Consider the following 22,200-nt stretch of genomic DNA (forward strand, 5'->3'; position numbering starts at 1 on the left):
CCTCCCCATGCTCGCTTTCTCAAGCGCTCTCTCTCTCTCTCTCTCTCTCTCTAAAATGAATAAATAAATCTTTTCTTAAAAAGTTCTCTTTTAGGGGCACGTGGGTGGCTCAGTGGGTTAAGCCTCTGCCTTCGGGCTCAGGTCATGATCTCAGGGTCCTGGGATCAAGCCCCGCATCAGGCTCTGCTCAGCGGGGAGCCTGCTCCCCCGCCACCTGCCTGCCTCTCTGCCTACTTGTGATCTCTCTCTCTCTGTCAAATAAATAAAATCTTAAAAAAATAAAACAGGTGGGTGTGCTTTACACTCTAAAAAATAAAAAATAAAAATAAAAAGTACTCTTTTAAAAAGTATTTTATAAGGAAAACAAATGCAGACATTTGCACAAGTAGGCAGAGTAGACTAATGAACTCCCATGGACCTACCTTCAGCTTCAACAAATTTCAGACACACCCCGTCCGCCCCTTCATTAGTTTGATTTATGGCTCACTTGTCTTTCTTGTAAAAAGCTTACAGCTGGATTTTGAGTTTTAGCCAACTCACAGTCTCTGTGTTTTTATCCGCAAAGTTGATGGTTTCAGCTTGTCTCCTGCTTTTTTCTGTGTTTCTCTGTGAATGTTTTCTCTTTTACAGCTAAAATTGTGATCCATATGTCCCTCTTGTGAAGACATGACCTTTACCGCGACCTCATGTCCCCAGTGTCCCCCTCCCCCCAGTACTCCCCATCGTGTCATTACAGGCATGCCTCTCCTGTCTCCTTTCTTGGTCTTAACTGATCTGGGGGTGGAGACAACAGTCTTCACTTGGGAATCTGACCACCCCTCGATCATGTGAGTTTTGGTGCATCTCCGGGGCTGCTCTGAGCCCTTCCTCCAAGACTGTTGCCCATGTGTGGGGTTTTCTCGTGAACCTGTGTTGAGACTGTCCTAGTCACTCCCTCTTTCTCAGATGTCGGTTGGCCAGATGTGAAGCTCCAGGTCCAGGCTCAGAAGTGAAAACTTCAAAACTCATGACAGTTCTCAACACCCTTAGTCCCTTGGAAAATGTGGTGTCCGTCTGAGTCTTGTCCCTCATCGTGGGGTTGGCTCTCTCTCTTTCCCTTAGACCCTGCTGTCTCTGACAGTCTGAAATTTCACTATAATGTGTTGAGGTACGAGTTCTTTCCAAACTCTGGTGTGCTGCGGGCCTTTGTCATCTGGAAGTTTCCACCTTCCTTTAATTCTAGAAAGCTCTCTGTTTCTACTGTTCCTTTGTTACTTAACCATTTCCTCCTCCAGGTACTCTGGCAGTTTCTGTATGAAATATTAATAAAGTCTGATTTCTGACTTAATAAGAATGCATATTAATAGAAAAGGGTGAGCTTCTGAAATGGAAGGGTTGAGAATTATTGGCAGGTCACAGCCATCTTCTTTCTTTAAATAAGTGTTGCCAAGAGCCTTCTCTGTCCTCACCCTGTGCTGGCTCCACAGGGGGGTTTCGCATCAGCCCCTCTGGGTAGGTCCTGCTTGGCATTGGGAAGTGAAGAGCCCATCTTGGGTCACCCTGCTGGACACGGGCTACTCCTCTGTCCTCCCTGCTCTGTTGGCAGAGCTCTTTGATAGACAAGTGAGGGAGTTCCCCAGACGGCCATCTGGAGGAAGTGTTTCAGGCAGCAGGCACAGCCTGTGCAAAAGTACTGAGGTGAGAAGCATGCTGGTATTGTGGGAATAGCACCGAGACAAATTTGGCTAGAGCAGGGGTAAGGGAGACAGAGGTAAGTGGTGGCCGATGAGCTCAGGGGATAAGAGGCCCAGATCATCGGGAGCTCAGAAGGAGGGAGAGGATCCCGCCTGCGGTCACACAAGCACGCCACACCTGGGACCCAGCATCCACCCTCCCCAGCCCAGGGGGCCAGAACAAAGCCCAAGAAACAGCCTTACATAAAAGCATAGTCACTGTCCTGTCCTTGTCAGCTTTTCCTGTTGACTTGGAGATTTGGGAGACAAAATGCAGACCCCATCACTCAGAACGGAGGAGGCTTTTAAGTGCTTTGCTGAGCCCCATTCAAGCAGGAGCCTGCAAGAGGGTGCTGCTGGTCCTGGAGGCAAGCCACAGTGTCCCCTGACTGCAGGGTCTCAGCTCAGGGCATTTGGGGGATGTTTGAGGGAGGAAGCAGGAACCGCTTTCCAGTCCCCAGACAAGGTTCTCACTCTCTTTGTGAAGAGCCAGCAGGGAGGGTCCAGGACAGGGAGCAGGGAGGTAGAGCCTGGTCCTGCTCCCCATCAGCGTGGCCTTGAGGGAGGTCAGCCCAGATGTCTCCATGAGAAGGATTCCGTTTGCTCCCTGTCAGAATGCAGGGACAGAGCTAGGTAGCTGGTTTGGGGGAGGTCCCTGTCTCATGGGACAGCCTCGGCTGCAGCGGCTCCAACCTGCCTCTCGGCTCCCCAGACAGCCGGCTCGCCAGACAGCCAGCGCCCCTCTGCCACAGGGGCTCTATCTTACCATCCTTGTCCACAAGAGGAACAACAGCTGTGTGGCTTGTTGGAGGGGAGGCCGTAATGCCATTTGAGAAAAGCTGGGCCCTGCCCCTGTCCACTTCTGTTCCGGTGACCAGACTCACTCATTTGTCCCAGGTGGCAGGCTGTGGCAGCCCCACACTCAGAGCCTTGGTAGATGGGCTACAGTGTCACCTCCTCCAGGTGGGATTTCGGGCTGCGCCCCAGACCCATGCCTTAATAGGATCCCCCCAGGTGACTCGCATACATCTGAGGTTTGGGGAGCCCAGGACTGGAGGATAGGCATCGTGGGGCAGGGCAGCCCCCAGTTGTGGTCTTCGGGGGCCCGGTGTTGGAGCCGGAGCAGGGGGACTGAGCAGGGGATTTTGCCATCCAGAGGCAAAGGCAGGAGTGCAAGTTAGCTGCCAAGACCACCAGCTTTCCTCACCCTCTGTTCAACTCCTGCTCTGAAGCACCCTAAAGCTGTTCTCGCACAGGCCTTTTGGGAAGCTGCCTGTTACTCTTACAGGAGCCCATTTTGGGGAGATGCCGGTCAGAGAGGTGGCCTGGTTCTCAGCCAGGCCCATCCTTGCCTCGGGCTTCATGTTTTCATGGATTCCTTCCTCACAAGAACATAGCAAGGAGGGAGTATTATCCCCAAAGTCAAAGGTGTGATATGCCCAAGGTCAAAAGGTTTGTGAGAGGCAACACCAAAATCCCATTATCCCCCTACCCAGCCATCCACACCCCCACCCACCCAACCCAGTCGTCCATCCATTGCCCCCATCTGGCCATATCCACCCACTCACCCTGCCCCCAACCAACCATCCATCACTCATCCATGTGCCTATCCCCTCCCCTTCTACCTACCCACCCATCTGCTCCCCCACCCATCTATCCACTCCTCCACCCATCCACCCCCTACCCCACCACCACCCACCTACCCAACCCACTCGTCCATTACCCCCCCCAATATGGCCATACTCCACCCCCTCATCCCCTCAACCCATCCATCACCCCCTCAACCCGTCCATCACTTATCCATGTCCCCATCCACTCCCTCACCCATCCACACCCCACCTGTCCAACCCACTGGTCCAGACATTGCCCCTAAAATGCCCATACTCCATTCACTCATCCCCTCAACCCATCCATTCCCCCACCACCCACCCCCATCCTCTACCCACCCATTCACCCATCCACTCCCCCACCTCTCCCTCCACACATCCATCCACCAGCCATCTGTCTACCCACTCCTCCCTTCAGCCATCCATTCATCACTCATCCATGCACCCTTCCACTACCCCACCCAGCCCCCAACCCACCCATCCACTCCTTACCCATTCTCTGACCTACCCCTCCACTCCCCCACCTCTCCCTCCACCGTCCATCCACCTGCCACCTGTGTACCCAGTCATCACTCTAATCCCCCATCTGGCCACCCTCCACCCACTCATCCTCCCAGTCCACCCATTTGTCACTCCCTCACATGCCCATCCTCCTACCCCTTCTGTGATGTTCCAGTGACTAGACTGTGCCCTGAGGAGACACGGGTAACCGAAATACATGACCCTTGTCTTCCCAGAGCTGGAGGGTTAGTGTAAAATCACTCATTGTTGCAGAGTCACATTTTGGGTGGGGTTTTTATTTGAAAGTGATTACATAAGGCAAGAATCCTGCATGACCCATTCCTCCTGAAAATCTCCCCAATTGCCCCTAAAATGCAGGAACGTACCATCTGTCTAAAACCCAACAGAACCAATATTTGCTCTAGTGCTGGGGGGAACAGGCTCAAACCTCTTGGGCTGGCATTCCAGGAGCCCTCGAGGACCAGAAAGGTTTTCTCCACCCAACTCCAGAAGTCCAGCCGGAGGCTCTCCCCAACATGAGCCCTGTGGAAACCAAGGCGTACTCAGGCTGGTAGACTCGCATCCCCATCTTACTCCAGTTCATAAAGGAATATAGCCTTGGTATTTAAATGATTTCTCTCTTGTTTTCCCCCTAAACACATAGGGTTGGTGGTGAGCCAGTGAGAATGTATGTCCATTGCATAGCCAAGGGACAGCTAGGGATTCACTCCCCACCCATCCAGCACCTTCCTGCTCATCCCCAGCAGACCAGCCGGACAGAAAGAGATCAGACCTCTACCTGTGCATCTCTACCCATGAATGAGTTGAGGCCCAGAGAGAGGCAGAAGAAAGCCTTGAGGCCTCCTTGATGCCCTTTCGGGGATCCTTAATAGGAGCATAACATCTTCAACTAGGGAGGTGATCATCCTGCTTTCCCCTGAGGGCTCGGTTCTGGGAAGCTTGGCATGGAGGGAAGGAATGGATCAGATGGGGCAAGGCTAGAAGAGGCTTCCAGGATGGCAGAGGGATATGGAATGCATGTCTCACAGAAATGCTTCTGGGATCTGGGCCTGGGACTTGCGCCTTTCCATCCCTTAGAGGTCTTTGGAGGAGTGGTTGGGTTTGTGCTGTATGGTCCCCAGGGAGCTTTTAGGGTTTAAGCGCATGGTTTCCCTATGCGCTTTATCTGGTGACTGCTTTATCTGGTGTTTGAACAGCCCCTGGAGCAACCAGCTCTGGGAGGAGCAAACTGCTTCCCCAGCCACATTAAGAGATCAGACGTTGCTTCTGGCTTGACGCGTTCCTTGGGAAATCTTCCAGGATGGGTTCAGGCATGCGCAGATTTGCCCGAAAAGCTGCCTTTGGACCATAAGCTGCTGTTCCACCATGTTTGAGGAAATGTGTCCTTGGTGTCTATAGGGCAGGCTTGTTTTTGCTGCTTATGTATGTTCCAGGTGCCTGGTTGCTTTTATCTCCCTGTGCTCCATGGACATCATGGAAATCCAGCTCGGAGTGAGTATGTCACTTCCAGCTGAGGTGTCACTATCCCTCCAGGGGGGTGGTTCTGGAGCTGGGTCCATTTCCCTGCCTGTGCTATCTGCACCGTCCCACTGCCCCAGGTGGGACACAAGGAAGCTTCAGGAGACACGTACACCCGGAGGGTCCTGGGTAGAAAGTCGTACACAGTTAAGAGCACAGCCCTGGGGGCGCCTGGGTGGCTCAGTGGGTTAAAGCCTCTGCCTTCAGCTCAGGTCATGATCTCAGGGTCCTGGGATCAGGCCCCACATTGGGCTCTCTGCTCAGCGGGGAGCCTGCTTCCACCTCTCTCTCTCTGTCTGCCTACTTGTGATCTCTGCCTGTCAAATAAATAATAAATAAAATCTTAAAAAAAAAAAAAAAAAGAGAGCACAGCCCTGGGGTGAGATGGCCCCAGTGCCCCCGCCCAAGTGTGTGTGGTCCAGAGTATGTCCCTTCACCTCTCCAAGTCTGTTTCCTCAGTGGTAACCAGGGAGCATTCCCTGCCTGCATGTGACCATCCACGCAAGGCTCTTAGCCTCATGCTCAATAAATGTCAGGTATCCCAGTTTTTCTCATTTATTAGTTTGACTCCTCCATGATCCCAGGAAACCCTTCCCTCTCTAGAGAGTGATGGGGGGTGGTGCCCAGGTGGCTCAGTCTGTTAGACTCTTGGTTTTCGGCTCTGGGTCTTGAGATCGAGCCCTGTGTTGGGCTCTGTGCTCAGCGTGGAGTCTGCTTGAGATTCTCGCCCACTCCCTCCCCTTCTGCCCCTTCCTCCTGCTCACATGCATTCTGTTTCTCTCTCTAAAATAAATAAATTAATTTTTTAAAAAAGAGATGGGCGGTTGACGGTAAATGATGCTTTTGTGCCCAGAGGAAGAAAGTCAGTAAAGCAGCCCCAGTCTAGGCAGAGAAGGAGCCTCTGATCTTTGGGTACCAGGGAGAGCCCCTGCAGAGCCTCCCACAATCCCTGCAGAGCCCACGTACCCCTAGAGCAAGGAACAGTGGATCTGGAAGGGATTGGCCCCCTACCTCCTTCCCACTCCGGACCTCTGGGAAGCCTGGCAGCCAGCCCAGCTCATAAAAGGGTCTCATGTATTTGAATTTACTCTGTGTTATGGAGTAACTCATTTTAAAACTGGGGAGAGGTGATATCTGGACCTTGCAATGAGAGCCTGCCTCCAGGCTGATAAAGTGGGTGAACCTAGGTCATGTACAAGACACACAAACTCTGGAGGGAATGGATGCCCCTTCCAGGGGGCTGGCAGCACGGGAGGGGGTGCGGGGTGGTGGCTATGCTCCGGGATGTGCAGCCGGGGAGCCCTTCTCCCCACACACCCATACTCAGACCCCTCTGAAAAGGACTGCTCCCTCCAAATGAATTCTCCCAGTGAGTCAGGGATGGAAGGGAGACATTCACACAATTCCTATGTCTGCCTCCCTGAGCCGCTGGCTGGCTTTGCCAGAGAAGTACTTTAATTCTCTGCAAGTGCAAACCATGCCTCGGTAAAACGGAGGGCTTGGAAAACCAGCTGCACCAAAGCTGCGCTTGCTTCAGCCTTGCCTTCTTTTTTCTTTTCCTTCTCCGCATTTACCGTAGCCAGTCACCCCCCATCTCCCCATTTAAATTGTGTTTATTTTTAAAAGCATTATTAAGGGGTGCCTGGGTGGCTCAGTGGGTTAAAGCCTCTGCCTTTGGCTCGGTTCATGATCCCAGGGTCCTGGGATCGAGCCCCACATCAGGCTCTCTGCTCAGCAGAGCCTGCTTCCTCCTCTCTCTCTCTGCCTGCTTGTGATCTCTTTCTGTCAAATAAATAAATAAATCTTTAAAAACATAAAACATTATTTAGAGATGACACAGGCTCCCCTGCCAGAGCTGGGTTCTCTCTTTTTAATTATGGAGGTGAAATTCACGCAGCAGAAAATTAACCAGTTTAAGTGAACAATGCGGCATTCAGTACACTCCCAGTATTGTGCCCCTGCCACCACCACCCCTACCTGGTTCAGAAGCATTCTCAGGACCCCAGCAGGAAATTCCGTATTCATGAACAGTCACTCCTACCCACACACCCACCCCCCTTTGGCAACCACTAATGCACTTTCTATCTCTATGGATTTGCCTCTTCTAGGCATTTCATATAAAAGGACTGATACAAAAGAGGTGGCTTTGTGTGTCTGGCTTCTTTCACTTAGAGTAATGTTTTCAAGGCTCATCCAGGTCCTAGTGTGTGTCAGTACTTCATTACTTTTTATAGCAGAATAAGATCCCATGGTAGGACGGTGCTGCCTCCTATCCATTCATATGTTGATGAACATTGGGGGTTGTTTCCACCTTGTGGCTATTGCGAATTGCACTGCCTTGAACAATCCTGTACACACGGTTTGAAAACTTGTTTTAAGTTATTTGGAGGTACAGACCTAGGAGTGGAACTGCTGAGTTTTATGATAACTCTAGGTTTTACTTTTTGAGGAACAACCAGGTTTGTTTAGATGTCGTTGAATATCTAAGCGTGTGCGCCAGCCTGCTCTACGTTGAATGTTTGTATTCCTCCCAAATTTGCATTTTTGAAATCCTAACCGCCCCCCCCCCCCTGCCAAATGTGATAGCCTTAGGAGGTAGTCTTCTGGGAGGTGATGAGATCAAGAGTGTGTAGCCTTGTGAACGAGGTCAGTATCCTTATAAAAGAGACTCCAAAAGTCCCTCACCCCTTCCGCCAGATGAGGACACAGGGAGAAGGTGGCCATCCCTGAACCAGGCAGCGTGCTCTCATAGACACCCAGCCTCCAGAAATGTGAGAAATAAATTTCTGTTCTTTGGAAGTCACCCAGAAATACCCTCTGGTATTTTCATTATAACAACTCAAACGAATTCAGACACAGCCTACACCAGGGCCTAGCTTCATCTCACCCTCCTCAGAGGCCCCAAATTGTGCCTCTCTTGACTTATTCCCCCCATGGCACCAAGGGCTTCTTTTCCCCATCAGCCCACCAGCTCACATAGGACAAGTCAGAGCCCACAACCAGACGGCAAACACAGCCCCCTAGAAGGCTGGGGATAGAGCAGTTCTTTGCATACCGTGGATCATTTGGAATTCTTTGCAAACATGGTTGATGAATGATAGCTCCAATATAATGAGTGAACTGGCATTTTGCAGTAACTTTGCAAATCATTACAGTGTCTAATAGTCATTCCAAGTCCACTGGGTTTCTTGCAGACCCTTCCCCTGGATTTGTCAGTCTATAATGATGACTGGCTGGACAGAAACTCCTTTTTGAGAGTTCTTCCTCTCCGGAGCTACTGAACTTTCCTATACAGCTGGAAGTGTTGGCAAATCCTAGCATGGAGGTCTCAGATATTGAGTGTAAACCAGACCACCTGTCTTGGCTCGGAGGTTCAGGAGGGAATAACCAGTGTAGGTGTGTGTGTGTGTGTGTGCGCGTGCGCGTGCATGTGCACGCACGCGCACCCAGGTTCATAGAATAAGTTAATGGAATAAAGGGGAGTCATGTGGTCTAAGCGGCCAGCATTCTTATTTTTGTCTTCCTTGCTTCTTATACCTGCTGAGGGGGAATATCCTTCCCCTGACACTGGACGAACATTCTGTTGTGCCCGTGACATTCCTGGTCACCTTCCATCCATCACCATTAAGTCCTGAAACACAGGTTTGATTTGGAAATTATATTGTCTACCCCAAAATTATTAGGAACACATCATTTTCATTCAAAGATCCTAGAAGTTTCAAAAGCTCTGAAATCTCATCTGTCTTAATTAGAAAACTTTTTCCTTCTGAAAATCCCTCTTGGTTGGCATACAACAGCTGGCTCTCAGGGAACCATAAAGCTGACCCTCCCATCTTGCTGTCCTGCACCATTTGGTCATGAACAAGCTCCAGGTTTAACTCAGGACCTTCTGACTCTCTGAGCTCCCCTGCCTTAAGCAAGGGTGGGGGGCATTCCAACTATGGAGGGTTCTCTTCTTGCCCTGAAGAAAAGTGGGGTATGCCCAGGCTGATCCAGGCCCAGCATGTGGGAGGAAGGCTTTGAAGTCAGCTGTCCTGGGCATGGGTCTCAGCTCTGTTTTAAGGAGTGTGTGACCTGAAGAAGGTCACTCTTTGGGCTCCATCCCCTTTATCCGTAAGATTAGTGAGGGGCGCCTGGGTGGCTCAGTGGTTAAAGCCTCTGCCTTCAGCTCGGGTCATGATCCCAGGGTCCTGGGATGGAGCCCCGCATCGGGCTCTCTGCTTGGCAGGGAGCCTGCTTTCCTCCTCTCTCTCTGCCTGCCTCTCAGCCTACTTGTGATCTCTGTCAAATTAAAAAAAAAAAAATTAGTGATAACAGCTCCACCTCCTAAGATGTAGAAGGACAACATAGTTTGACACATGTAAAAATATTCAGACAACAGGAAATGTCATCTGTTAGATTTATTGTTGCCTTCAGTTGGAAGAGCATGTGGCTCCTGATCTCTGGGTCGTGAGTTCAAGCCCTGAGCTGGGGGGCGGGTAGAGATTACTAAAAATAAATAAACTTTTATTTTTTTTAAGATTTTATTTATTTATTTGACAGAGAGAGACACACAGCGAGGGAGGGAACAGAAGCAGGGGGGATGGGAGAGGGGAAAGCAGGCTCCCCGCTGAGCAGGGAGCTGATGTGGGGCTCGATCCCAGGAAAAGGCAGATGCTTAACAACTGAGCCACCCAGGCACCCCTAAAAATAAATAAACTTAAAAAAATGTGCAGATGGAAGTCAAATGACTAGCTCTGGGGTGCTTTTCTAAAGCTGCATCTCTTCTTTCCCATTTTCCATGTTTTAAGAGAAAGTACAGCTTAGGAGAAACAAACTTGGGGGCTATTTAGGTATTGTTCCCCGCCTGCAGACTTTCCCATACATAAGTGGTAAGCACTCTGGTCCCCTGGGAAGTGCCAACAGGGACACGTTCCCATGAGCTCAGTTCAGCTGGGGAGCAGGGGACATGGAGAGGCTGGCCAGTGCCTCTCAGTGGTCCCCTTCCTGTCCTGCAATAGGGAAACCCTGCTTTTGCGGAAGACAGCAAGATTGGCATCAAGGGCATGGTCTTGGTTTGGGTGAGTGCCTTGGGTAGGCCACGTGGCCGCTCTGAGCCTTGGTTCCTCAGTCCTAAAACGGTCATTAACAGCAACATAAGAGAAGCAGCGTGCGGCTTCCTGGAGATTTGGCGTTACCCAGCATGATGATACATACATACAGAGCTTAATAGATGTGAAGTGAGCCAGGTTATAGTAGGGGGCCGGCTGGAGGGAGCAGGGAGACACTGACTTGCATCCCCGCCCACCCAGGACACCAGGAGAAAGGCAAGGTGATTTTTGAGTGAAAGACGGAGGCAGGGGCGGGCCTGGGGTGCTGACCCTGCAACCCTGGGGTGTGGGGGGACCTCAAACTCTTCCCCCAGGGCATGGGATGGAGGACAGAGACAAGACCACACACCCCTAGCTACTCCCCTGGGGCAAAAGGGAAAATCTGTCCCCCAAAATGTGCAGATGTCGTCAAGCTCTGGAAAGAGGGCTGGCCAGGGGTTACCCTCATTGTCTGCCAGCCAGGTTTGGGGATCCCCATGTCACCAAAGCAGGAAGAAGCAGGGCAGGATCTGCTTTCCCCTTGCTGGGTTCCCTAAACTCAGCACCCTTCATTCCACTAGGACAGGTGCTCTCTGAGACCCCGAGAGCAGCCCACTGTCCATGCTTTCTATAAATCTGGACATCCTTCTGGTGCTGGCTTGGGGTCACAGAGGGCCTGATGGTTAGAAGCACCAAGACAGAAGGACCTAGAGGGGACTGTGGGAGCCCCAGCTCTGGGTGCCTCAGATCCAGGAGATTGGGGTGCATTTCACCAAGGACTTGGCCATCGCCCTGATCTTAGAGGATGTGTAGGCATTCACCAGGCAGGGGAATGAGGAGGGAAAGGGTGTGGGCTGACAGGGAAGCCGCCTGGATAAAGAACCAAGGGTCTGTGCACGCCAGGGTTGGGGGAGGAGAGGAACGGAGATGGGGGAGGAAACCAGGCTGGATTCCTGCAAAGGCCTTTAAATGCCATTAAAAAAGAGAGAGAGCTGGAACTTGATCCCTTAGGCTGTAGTCCCAAAGGGGCAGCCCCAAAGCAAAACACAGACTTGAAGTGTTGAGCTTCTGGAGTGTTTTTGGCCTGGAATGTATTATTTTTTCAATGTGACCTTATAATTAAAAATATGGGACAGTTCAGGGGCATCCGGCTGGCTCAGCCGGTAGAACGGGTGACTCTTGGTCTCAGGGGTTGTGAGTTCAAGCCCCACATTGTAGAGATGACATAAAGGCATCTAGAAATATGGGACGTTTCACACAAAAACCCTGGTTTCTGGCTTCTCTTAAAAAATGGAAGGATCTGGGGCACCTGGGTGGCTTAATTGGTTAAGTGACTGCCTTCAGCTCAGGTTATGATCCTGGAGTCCCAGGATCAAGTCAGCAGGGAGTCTGCTTCTCCATCTGACCCTCCCCACTCTCATGCTCTCTCTCTCTCTCATTCTCTCTCTCAAATAAATAAAATCTTTAAAAAAAAAAAAAAAGGATCTGGGAAGTTTGTTGTAACTTCCCCCTTTGTCCACAGTCCCCATTCTTCCTTACTGTCTCCCAAGCCCTAAATTTCATATCATTCACCATCTACTCTGCAACTTGCGTTCTCTTTTCTCGTAGTAAAGAAGGCTTCTTTGAACCACACTTCTGCTAAAAATCAAATATAGACCAGGAGGCCTGTCTCATCATTTTTTGCTAATGAGTCTGTTCCCTTGATCTGTGGAAGCCTCTTATCTCTGTAGGGCAGAGGGGTTGAAATTCACCCAGGGAGTCCCTGGGTGCAGGATCTGTAGTTGTGGGCAACAGAATCCACTCCAGCTAGTTTAAGAAAAACAGATTTGTTAAGGGATAGGAAGGAAGACAAAGCTTCCGTGAATGCTTTACAGAGCTGCTCCCGAGCCAGCCTGCCAAGAGCACTCCTGCTAGATCAGTTGGGGGGAGGGTGTCACGGCTGCTGGCTCGGAAGCCCGCTGCCTCTCCTTGCAGAGTGGGAGCCCTGAGCACCCCCTCTGTCCCCACAGAACTCAGCTCAGAGGTCGCTGGTGAGTGGGCTGTGAATCACACCTACCGCTCACCTGAGAAAGCAGGGACATTTGTAACCAATATTGCAAGGTGACACTAGGGGGAAGCATCCCGAAGAGAAGAGGGTGACCAAAAGGTTTGGGGTGGCCACAGAGGTTTGGAGTGACCACTGACCACTCAAGCTCTGGGGAACGGGAGAGTGTTGGTGGCTAGGGGGCGAGGGTCACCCAGCGGAGAGACCGAGCCAAGCCACCCACCTTGCCCAGGGTGGTCTTGGACCAGGACTTCACACCACTCTCCTGAGTTCCCCAACACAAAGGTACATAGAAAAGACGGCCTTAGATGCCCGGAGCCCGGTCCCTGGCAGGCCAACCTCCTGGCAGCTGTGCCCACCCTCCCAGGCCAGGCATCTTCACCCGCCTTGCACGTGCCTTCCTCCCAGCCCGGCCCTGCCAGCTGGTCCCCCGGGAAAGCTGTGTCACTCTTGGGGAACTCTTTGTTCTCTTGGCGGAATTCATAGGAAGGTTCTGCCAGCTTGGAGACTGGGCTGGGTTCTTTCCCGGCAACTGATAACGGCCGGGATTAAAAGATGAACCGCCGAGCAGATGTCTCAGCTCTGCCGGAAATTGAGAAGCCAAGGATAGGCGTCCAAACCCCTGAGCCCTGGGGCACTCGTGCCTGCCCCACCCTCCCGGTGGCGGCTCTCTCCATCCTCAGAGCCCCGTGCACCCAATGATCCCGCCTGATGGGGCACTATTGGTGAGTCACAGATTCCCTGGGGCCCCATGGGCAGGACCTCTCATGAGAGCAGGGAGCTCAAACTGGATTATGAGTTCTGAGCCTCAGCCCCTAGTAGGCAGGGCGGCCTCTTTCATTTCGATTCCAACATTCCCCAAGCGCCTGGCCCGTGTTTGGTTCATGAATAACAAGTCTTAGGTAAGTGTCCCAACTCCAGGACATAGATGCCATGTGATCCTGGGCCTGCCGACCAGGACCCTGCGCCTCGGGGAGATGAGATGAGCTACTCGGGGTGGAGCTGGGATTAAGCCCAGATCTGGGTGTCTCCACGGACTCCACGTGGGACCCCCACTCCCCATACTGTGCTCCCTGGTTTGCAGGCTCTGCAGCTCTCTGAGAGAAACCTAGAAGCAGCATTTCTGCCCTTTAGAAGGTTCCTTTGGCCAGGAGGCATTCATCAAAGTCGATGAGCACACCGGTATCCAAGGGAGGGGAGGGGACCCAGCAGCAGGCAGTGCATTGTGACAGCAGGGTCTGTGCTCAGGCCGGAGAGGCCTCTGCTGGCGTGGGACTGGGGGCAAGTCATTTCCCTACTGGCCCCTGTTTTCTCATTGCATGTGTTTCTGAGCTTCTGCTCTGTGCCAAGCACTGGGAACGAAGACAGACAGGATCTGTCCTGTCAGGGAGCTGACAATTCTCACAGCACAAAGACCTGCAGGGGGCAGGTGACAAGATCTGGTGAAGGTACCCGGAAGCTGGGAGGACAGGCAGAGAGGGTGTCACTTGAGCTAAGGTGACATTTGAGCTAAGACCCCAATGTTAGAGGGAGGCAGCCACGGGGAGTTAGCAGGGCTTTCCAGGCCAAGAGCCACTTCCTCTGAAGCTGCACTGGGGGGTGAGCACGTGGGAAGAGCAAGGCATTTGGGAAGGTCCCTGTATGGCTCATGGGGTGGGGCCTTTGAAATGAGGTCACAGGTGAAGGCCAGGGACAGAGCCGTGGGGGGCCAAGGGGAGGAGCAGAGGAAGGCTTAGAGGGTCTAATCGGGAGAAGGGACACGCGTGACACAGGAGGGAGTGGACCATGTGCGCAGGGTTGCTATGAGGACTGGGGACAGAAGAAGCCCAAGGAAGTCAAAGCCTACAGAAATACGGTGTGTTTGGGAGCCATACTTCATAATGTTCGGAGGAGGGACAGTGGTGGGTTCTGACATCGGCAGGATGGTGGGAGTCCCTGGGAGCGCATGGGTGGCTCGGTGGGTTGAGCGTCTGACTCTTGATTTCAGCTCCGGTGTGATCTCAGAGTCGTGGGATTGAGCCCCGTGTCAGGCTCCTCGCTCAGAGCACAGTCGGCTTGAGATTCTCACTCTCCCTCTGCTCCACCCACCGCTCACTCCCTCTCTTTCTCTCTTAAATAAATAAAATCTTGTTTAAATTAAAGAAAAAGAAATGGAAGCTGACCCTGGTGGATTCTAACGTCTGACACAGCAGATTTCCATCTTGACTGGGTCATCCGAAGAAGAAATCAGATATGGTTGTTTTCACCTGGGAATGAGTTGGTTTCACAAAATTTGGAAATCAAGTGAGCAGCGAACTGTCAGGCAGGTTTGGCGGGGGCGTGAGCCGAAAAATCCAGCTGACACGTGCAACTTGAAATTGGCCACCTGGAGAAGGGTTTCCTGCCAGACAAAGGGGCTTTGAGGCATTGGAGCTGACAGCCCTGGGAAGCCTGAGGTCCAGTCCTGGACCCCCAGAGCCAGAGCTGCCCCAGCAGGCTGTGTTTTCCTACACACCCTTCAGTTGGTTTTCACTGTCCTTGAGCCATCAGTCCTCAGTCCCACCATCTGAAGGCCCTTTCCACCTCTAGTCCCCTTGCCCAGGTGGTGAGACTCCATCGTCTCCCTTTGGTATGACAACAGGTGCCTCTCCGGCCCCCCAGCCTTATTTTTTTTTTTTTAACAAATACTATTTTATTACTTAAAAATACATAGTGATCAAAAAAAATACAGAGTGATCATAAGGGTATATGTCACAAATTACAAAAGAAAAATGTACAGGGAAAAGTAGAGACAAATGTGTTAAATGACAACAAGGCACCCATTCATACGGAGTCCATTAAGAATAAAACAGTTCTTTGTTAAAGTCAAGAACAGATATAGTGCTATGTTAAAAATGCCAGTTACTAGAAATATAGCTCTATTAAAAAGTAGCAATGCGTTGGTAGTGTATCTAAAGGTGTCCTAAATTAAATTATAGCATACACAGGTCCAGTGTTCCACAATACAACCATTGGCAGGAATCTATGAGAGATTTGATTGCCTATCCTGCTGAAAGAGCAAAGCCCCAGGACTGATTAACTTCCCTACCTTCCACAAAGCTTTGTTCAGGTGATTTTGGAATGTGGTATCAAACTTAATTTTCGACATCAAGACCAGCATCAGAGACTCTAGTCTGAGAAATCATCACCCCCAGCCTTATTTTTGCAGCTCTGCCTCTGGTGAAATTCTCATCTTTGCCTCCACTTTTTCAATTTGCAAGACATTTTGTGCATACGTTCTCTGGATATTGATCTTGTTTCTGATCTTGTTTCATGGCTATACTGACCGTTTCTCTGAACTTAACTTCTGTTGTTGTTGTTGTTATGTTTTCTGAAAACCCGCACCCTCGGAGTTGCTCTTCCCCACTTGTTTTGGCCTCTTTCATCAAGAGACTCTCAGATGTCCAGCACCTTTGGCTCATTTTTCCTGGTGGAAACCTAAAGAAGTCAACTGACAGCTCCATGGACAGATGGGGCTGGTCAACAGTGGCTTCCCAGGGGTGGGAGCTGGATGGAGCTTTCTCCTGGGCTCCTCAGAATCCCTAGGAAGGAGGCCTCTCAACTCCTGCCTGGCAACAAAGGTGTGAATGTCCGAATTCTGGAGCCTTTTTGAGGAAGGAGAGGAGGAGGGGGCCTCCATATTCCATGTGTAAACTTTCAGTTAATGGCACTCGTCCCTCAACTTTGCTTCGTGTCCTGCAGGCTAGACACTGTTTTTCCGTCTCCAGAAAATTACACCCCCACACAGGCTGCTTTCCAGCTTGAGGAAGGACAACTGTCCAGATCAGGGGGGCCAGTACCATCTCCATTGGAACCAACTATGCTGTTATAGCATGAAAGCAGCCATAGACCCTAGAGACTGTGTCCTAAAAAAACTAATAAAACTTTATTTATAAAAATCCTCTCCTGGGGCGCCTGGGTGGCTCAGTGGGTTAAGCTGCTGCCTTCGGCTCAGGTCATGATCTCAGGGTCCTGGGATCGAGCCCCGCATCGGGCTCTCTGCTCAGCAGGGAGCCTGCTTCCTCCTCTCTCTCTGCCTGCCTCTCTGCCTGCTTGTGATCTCTCTCTGTAAAATAAATAAATAAAATCTTTAAAAAAAAAAAAAATCCTCTCCTGACTTCCTTGCCCTTGGAGCTCAGGGTTCTGGACAGAGTAGAGATAAATGTAGGCACTCCATCTCCCATCTTTAACTCCCAGGCAGCTCCTTTTTTTTTTAATTTATTTTTTTAATAAAAAACAGTCCCTCCGGTTCGCTCCCTCTTTAAGCATCTAGAACTAATATTAATTAGGGTTGGTTTAGGTTGTTGTATTCACCAAGTGGTACTTTACCTGTTGTTGCTGTTGTTGTTGTTAATAAATTTACTGAACCACATAATTAATTAATGTACCATGTTGAGTTGAAGACCTCTGTGAAGACTTAAATAGAAAATAACCCTTCCTTTCTGCAGGGGCTGCCAGCCGTGCTCACCCACGCAGGGCAGTGTTGGGTAAGCGAGTTCCCAGAATGTTCTCTCTGGGACTGTGGCCACTCTCTCTGCAGGACCTGGAGCCTGGAATTTGGCATGTGCTGTCCCTGCTCTGCAAGCAGGTCCTCTTTCTCAGCCCCTTGGCCCAAGGCCAGGAGAAAAGAGGCAATGAAATAGCAGGGCTGGGACAGGGAGTGGGGGTGGCTTTGAGCCTTAGGCTTCCTAGAGAAAGATCACAATTTTTCTGCCAGGGATATCCCCTTAGCTCTAGGACTTGTGGGGTGCAGGGAGAACCCTGCCCCTAAACAATGGACCCCAAGTCCCAAGCGGCCTGGAAGCCTTCTGAGGGGGATCCGACAGGTCCGGTGGCTGGCTGTCCAGAGGGCCACCTGCTGGCCAATGGCTGCAGCGAGCTACGCAGGCTGACCACCAGTCCCCAAACTGTGACAGGTGGGCTCTGCCACTTCGCCCCTGACCCTCCCCTCCCCTGAACCCCGGATTCCTCCTCTGCAGAAGGGCCCTAAGGATCAGTAAGAGAGAGACACATTTGAACAGGCCCAGGGAAGAAGGTTATTTCTGACGCAGCATGTCTAGGAGGCACGTGTGGCGTTTCACGCCACGGGGTAGCCGTAGACCTTACTTAAGCTGTGGCTCCGTGGGTTCTGGGAGATCAGGGAGGGAGGGCAGGTTTTCCCCCCTGCTCACAGCTCCCTCTTCTGAGGCGCTGCTCCTGGGCATCCGTGCCCTGCCCCTCCGACATGCACCTGTTCCTCACGTGACTCCCCATGCCGAATCCTGATTGGCTGCTTGCGCGTCTCCTCCCCTCTGCTCGCGCCCCTCCCCGGTGCCTGGCACTGAGTGCGCTAATGCTGGACCAAAGGGTGGACAAACAAGGAGAACTGGGGTGGGGGGGGGGACAACCAGTGGGCAAACAAACATCCAGAGGGAGCTTTGATTACCTGGATGAACAAAGTCGTTCATTAGCCCCATGGGATGTCCTGAGCCATTTTTGGACAGAGGGCTCAGTGGATGGTTGAATCATAATGAGGAAGCAGTGCCTGAGTAGAAGAAACAGAAGGACGGTAGGGGTGGGGGCGCCTGGGTCAGTTAAGTGTCTGCCTTCGCCTGTGGTCATGATCCCAGAGTCTTGGGATCGAGCTCCACATTGGGCTCCCTGCTTGGCCCAGAGCTTGCTTCTCCCCCTGCTGGTGCTCTCTCTCTCTGTGTCAAATGAATAAAGAAAATCATTAAAAAAAAAAAAAAAAAAAAAGACAGACAGTGGGGTAGAAGAAGAAGCACCCTAACAAGTGAGTAAACAGACAGTGAGCTCAAGAAAGGTCTGAGCAGACAGATGACCCGTATCCACATGTCCACGGTCACAAGGGTGTCGATGTCTGCGAGCTGAAGGACTCGTTCCCAGGGTCCCAAAGAGGAGGGCTGGCGAGGAAGAATTCACAAACACTCTCTATTAAAAAAAAATTTTTTTCCTTTAAATAAACTTTGAATCCACTTCCAAGTATGTTTGGAAAGAGCAGAGACGGCTTTCATGAAGGGTAAATTATAAGTGCCTCGTTCGGAGCTGTGTTTAGGGACCTTCAGAAATACAGGCAGTTCCCGCAGCGAGTGCTAAGATGCACGAGACAAGAAACATATGCCGGGTATGACGATGTCAAGCAGGCTGACTGCAAGCATATGTGCTTTGCTGTCAATGGAATATTCGGCAAGTGTTCCAGAAAGAGGCCTTTCCTGAAATGGAGGTCAATGAGAATACTCCCCCTTCTCATAAATCCTTGGGGGAAAAAAAAATGGGCCTGTCTCCCACACACATGTGGCTAATTATCTAGGGGCTCAGGGCTCTCCCTGGAGAGTGGTTACCAGCCATTTCCCCAGACTCCATCTGCCCCAAGTGGTTTCCAGCAGCCCTGGCTAGAAAGACCTTACCCTTGGTTCATAAACAGCCGTTTTACTGCCCCAGCGGGCAGAGGGGGACAGGCATAGGTGTCTAGCAATAAAAGTAGCATCTTTTCCTTTCCCAGTGTCCACCGGAGATTAGACTCAGACACAGGCTGCTGGTCAACACTCAAGAATCCAGAGCCCCTTTCCAGGGCCCCTGGTGACCATCTACCTTGGTGCTGTTTAGCTGGATTCGGCCTGGACCTCAGAGCTGGCTCTCCGAAGACCAAGGCAAATGAGATGGGGTCTCTGCTTTGTGGGGCCCAGGGGCGGCAGAGTGACAGATGGGCAGACGGCTCCATCCCAAGGCACTAAGGACTGTAGCAAGTAAATATCCCCAACCCAAGAGCAGGCAGCCAGCCAGGAAGACTTCCCAGAAGACAGTTTGTATCTTAGGTGGATCTTGAAGGATGAGTAGGAGTTTCCTGCCAAGAAATGGGAAAAAGGACATTGGAGATGTAAGCAACACAGCTCAGGGGCCATGGTGTTCTGGCAAAAGGTGGGCCTAGAGTGATGTGTAAAGGACAAGTCTGGGGTAGGCAGAACAGGCCAGAGGGGTATGTCTGGCTCAGCTTGAGAGGGCTTTGGCCAAGGAGCTCAGACTGTGTCCTGAGGAAGTGGGGAGTCTGTGGATGGCTTGAAAGGGCAGTGGTATGATCAGATTCGTGCCCTGACTGCCAGGTAGAGAATGAGAAGAAATGGGGAGCCACGGAGGAGGCTGTGACCACTGCCCGATGGAGAGATGCTAGCACGGGACCCTGTAGGGACAGAAAAGGGGTGACTCTGGTTCTTTCTCTTCTTGACTGTGTTTTGAGGCATGTCACCTAATCTCTTGATGCTGTGGTTCCACATCAGTGAAATGGGGATAAGTGCCACATGGGGTTGTGGTGGTGCTTCTAGTAAGACATGGAAAACTCCATAAAAGCGCTGAGGCGTGGTCTGCCACACAGAGCAGCACCCTGTGGTCTTCAGAGGCAGTGATCAGGAAGTGTGAACAGATGTACCCACCCGCATTCCTGAGGTCTGCGGGTAGGTGATGATGCTGTTCACAGAGGCTGGGGAATCGGATGGGGGAACGAGGTGGGGACGGGAATTAGCCTATTCAGCAGTTACCCCCAGAACGGATAAGGGACTTCCGTCCCAGCTGAGAATAACCTACGGCTCAGAGCATGAACTCTGGCACCAGACCACTCTGGGGCCAAATCCTGCCCTCACCGCTTGCTGCTGTGTGACTTCAGGCCAGTGACTTGCCCTCTCTGAGTGTAGTTTCCTCCTCGATAGGTTGAGCTAGAGGACGGCTATGCAGATTTCATAAGGATTGGCGTAGCAGAGCTCAGAACAGCACCTTGCACACCGAAATGCTTACACTTCCTGACTATAGTAGGAGCAGAAATAACCTCAGGTAGTTTTTGAGCCTAGAACAGGTGTCCTGGGTTTCATAAGCACCCCCATCCCCTCAGCACACAGAAGGCAACATGGCACTGTGAAAAAAACACATGTAGCTTGAGCTATTTCATAGGAAAGACAATGATTAAAGAGAGAGAAATCAACTGGTTTCCGACTGTGTTTGCTGGACCAGCAGCAATAGCTTCCCCTGAGAATTTATTAAAAACGCAAATTCTTGGGTCACTCCAGCCCCGCTGAATCTGAAAGGGGGGGTGGGGCTGAGTACCCCGAGAACTTTGCGAAGGTAGCCCCAGCCGCCCCCCGCCCCTGCCACTTCCACACAGCAGGACAGGACCCAGGATGGTAAAGGAGCTGCATGAGCCTGGGGACACCCAGGGGTCTCTAGCCAGACAATAGCATGTGGATAGATGGGAGAAGCCCTGCGAGAACCCATTTCTTTTCTCTCTCTCTTTTTTTTTTTAAAGATTTTATTTATTTATTTGACAAAGATCACAAGTAGGCAGAGAGGCAGGCAGAGAGAGAGAGGAGGAAGCAGGTTCCCTGCTGAGCCCGATGCCATGCGGGGCTCAATTCCAGGACCCTGGGATCATGATCTGAGACGAAGGCAGAGGCTTTAACCCACTGAGCCACCCAGGTGCCCAACCCATTTCTTTTTTAAAAGAAAAAAAAAAAAGGCAAGTGCTTTGGAATTAGACACAGCTGGATTCAGATCCCAGCCTGCCACACACCAGCCATGTGATTTGGGCCAAGTTCCTTCTCTCTAAGTCTCTCTTAGTTCCTCTGCAGAGTCAAAGAGCTGCCACCTTCTTGGCAGGGGTGCTGGGCACACTCCTTGGCACATGGCGTCTCCACAGGCAGGACCACCCTTCCTTGCTCCCCATGGCATCCCGGCACCCCCTCCAGAGCTCTGGAAGCAGCCAGAGCAGCAGTGACGTCTCCCCGTTGCTGACCGAAAGCCATGCAAAGGGCCTGGGGTCTGCCTCCTAACAACATCACACTGAAGGGTTGAAGGGTTAGGATTTTAATATCTGAATTCTGGAGGGACAGATGTTCGGGTTATAACAATGGGGTGACGTGGATGAGCGCTGAAGACATGATGCTGAGTGAAATCAAAGGGACAAGTCCTGTAGGATTACACGTTATAGTGAAATATTTAGATATCTGGAACAGACAAGTTCACAGATAGCAAATAGATTAGAGGTTACCAGGGGCTGGGGGAAAGGGATGGGGGAGTTCGTGCTTAATGGGCACAGACCTTCTTTGGGGGCAGGAGGGAAAATTTCAGAACCAGAAGGTGGTGATGGTGGTGCAACAGCAGGAATGTGCCTGATGCCACCAGACTCTACACTGAAAAGTGGTCTAAAAGGCAAATTTTATGTCACATATAATATACCGGCATTTTAAAAAATGATAACATAATGTGGAATACACATACAATAGAATAGATTATTCAGCCTTTAAAAAGAGGGAATTTCGGGGGCATCTGGGTGGCTCAGTGGGTTAAAGCCTCTGCCTTCGGCTCAGGTCATGATCCCAGGGTCCTGGGATCGAGCCCCGCATCGGGCTCTCTGCTCGGCGGGGAGCCTGCTTCCCTCTCTCTGCCTTCCTCTCTGCCTGCTTGTGATCTCTGTCTGTCAAATAAATAAATAACTTAGAAAAAAAACAACTTTTGTAAAGAGAGGGAATTTCTTTTAAGATTTTATTTATTGATTTGAGAGAGAGAGCGTGTGAGCACAAGCAGGGGGAGCAGCAGAGGGAGAGGGAGAAGCAGGCTCCCCACTGAGCAGGGAACCCGATGCAGGACTCAATCCCAAGAGCGTGCTGCCCTGGGCTGCTAGGAGGAAGATGGGGAGTCAGTGCTTAATGGGGACAAAATTTCAGTTT

At 51.3% G+C, this 22,200-nt stretch overlaps 1 protein-coding gene and 1 non-coding gene across 2 annotated transcripts in view; one reads left to right on the forward strand and one right to left on the reverse strand.

The window, feature by feature from the left end:
- Positions 1–15,576: 15,576 nt before the first annotated feature.
- On the reverse strand, positions 15,577–15,643 carry LOC116857835. The gene has a single exon (XR_004380810.1). It is a non-coding gene; the product is annotated as a small nucleolar RNA SNORD52 (small nucleolar RNA).
- Positions 15,644–17,264: 1,621 nt separating this feature from the next.
- LOC116857809 (collagen alpha-1(XXIII) chain-like) overlaps positions 17,265–22,200 on the forward strand; it is a 74,515-nt gene continuing 69,579 nt past the window's right edge. The window contains exon 1 of the mRNA XM_032842246.1: positions 17,265–17,406. Coding sequence (XP_032698137.1) covers positions 17,265–17,406 — 142 coding nt within the window. The remainder of the gene's footprint in view (positions 17,407–22,200) is intronic.

The sequence above is a fragment of the Lontra canadensis genome, unplaced genomic scaffold, assembly GCF_010015895.1.
Source record: "Lontra canadensis isolate GAN:19392208 unplaced genomic scaffold, GSC_riverotter_1.0 scaffold126, whole genome shotgun sequence".
In the NCBI taxonomy this organism is placed as follows: Eukaryota; Metazoa; Chordata; class Mammalia; order Carnivora; family Mustelidae; genus Lontra; species Lontra canadensis.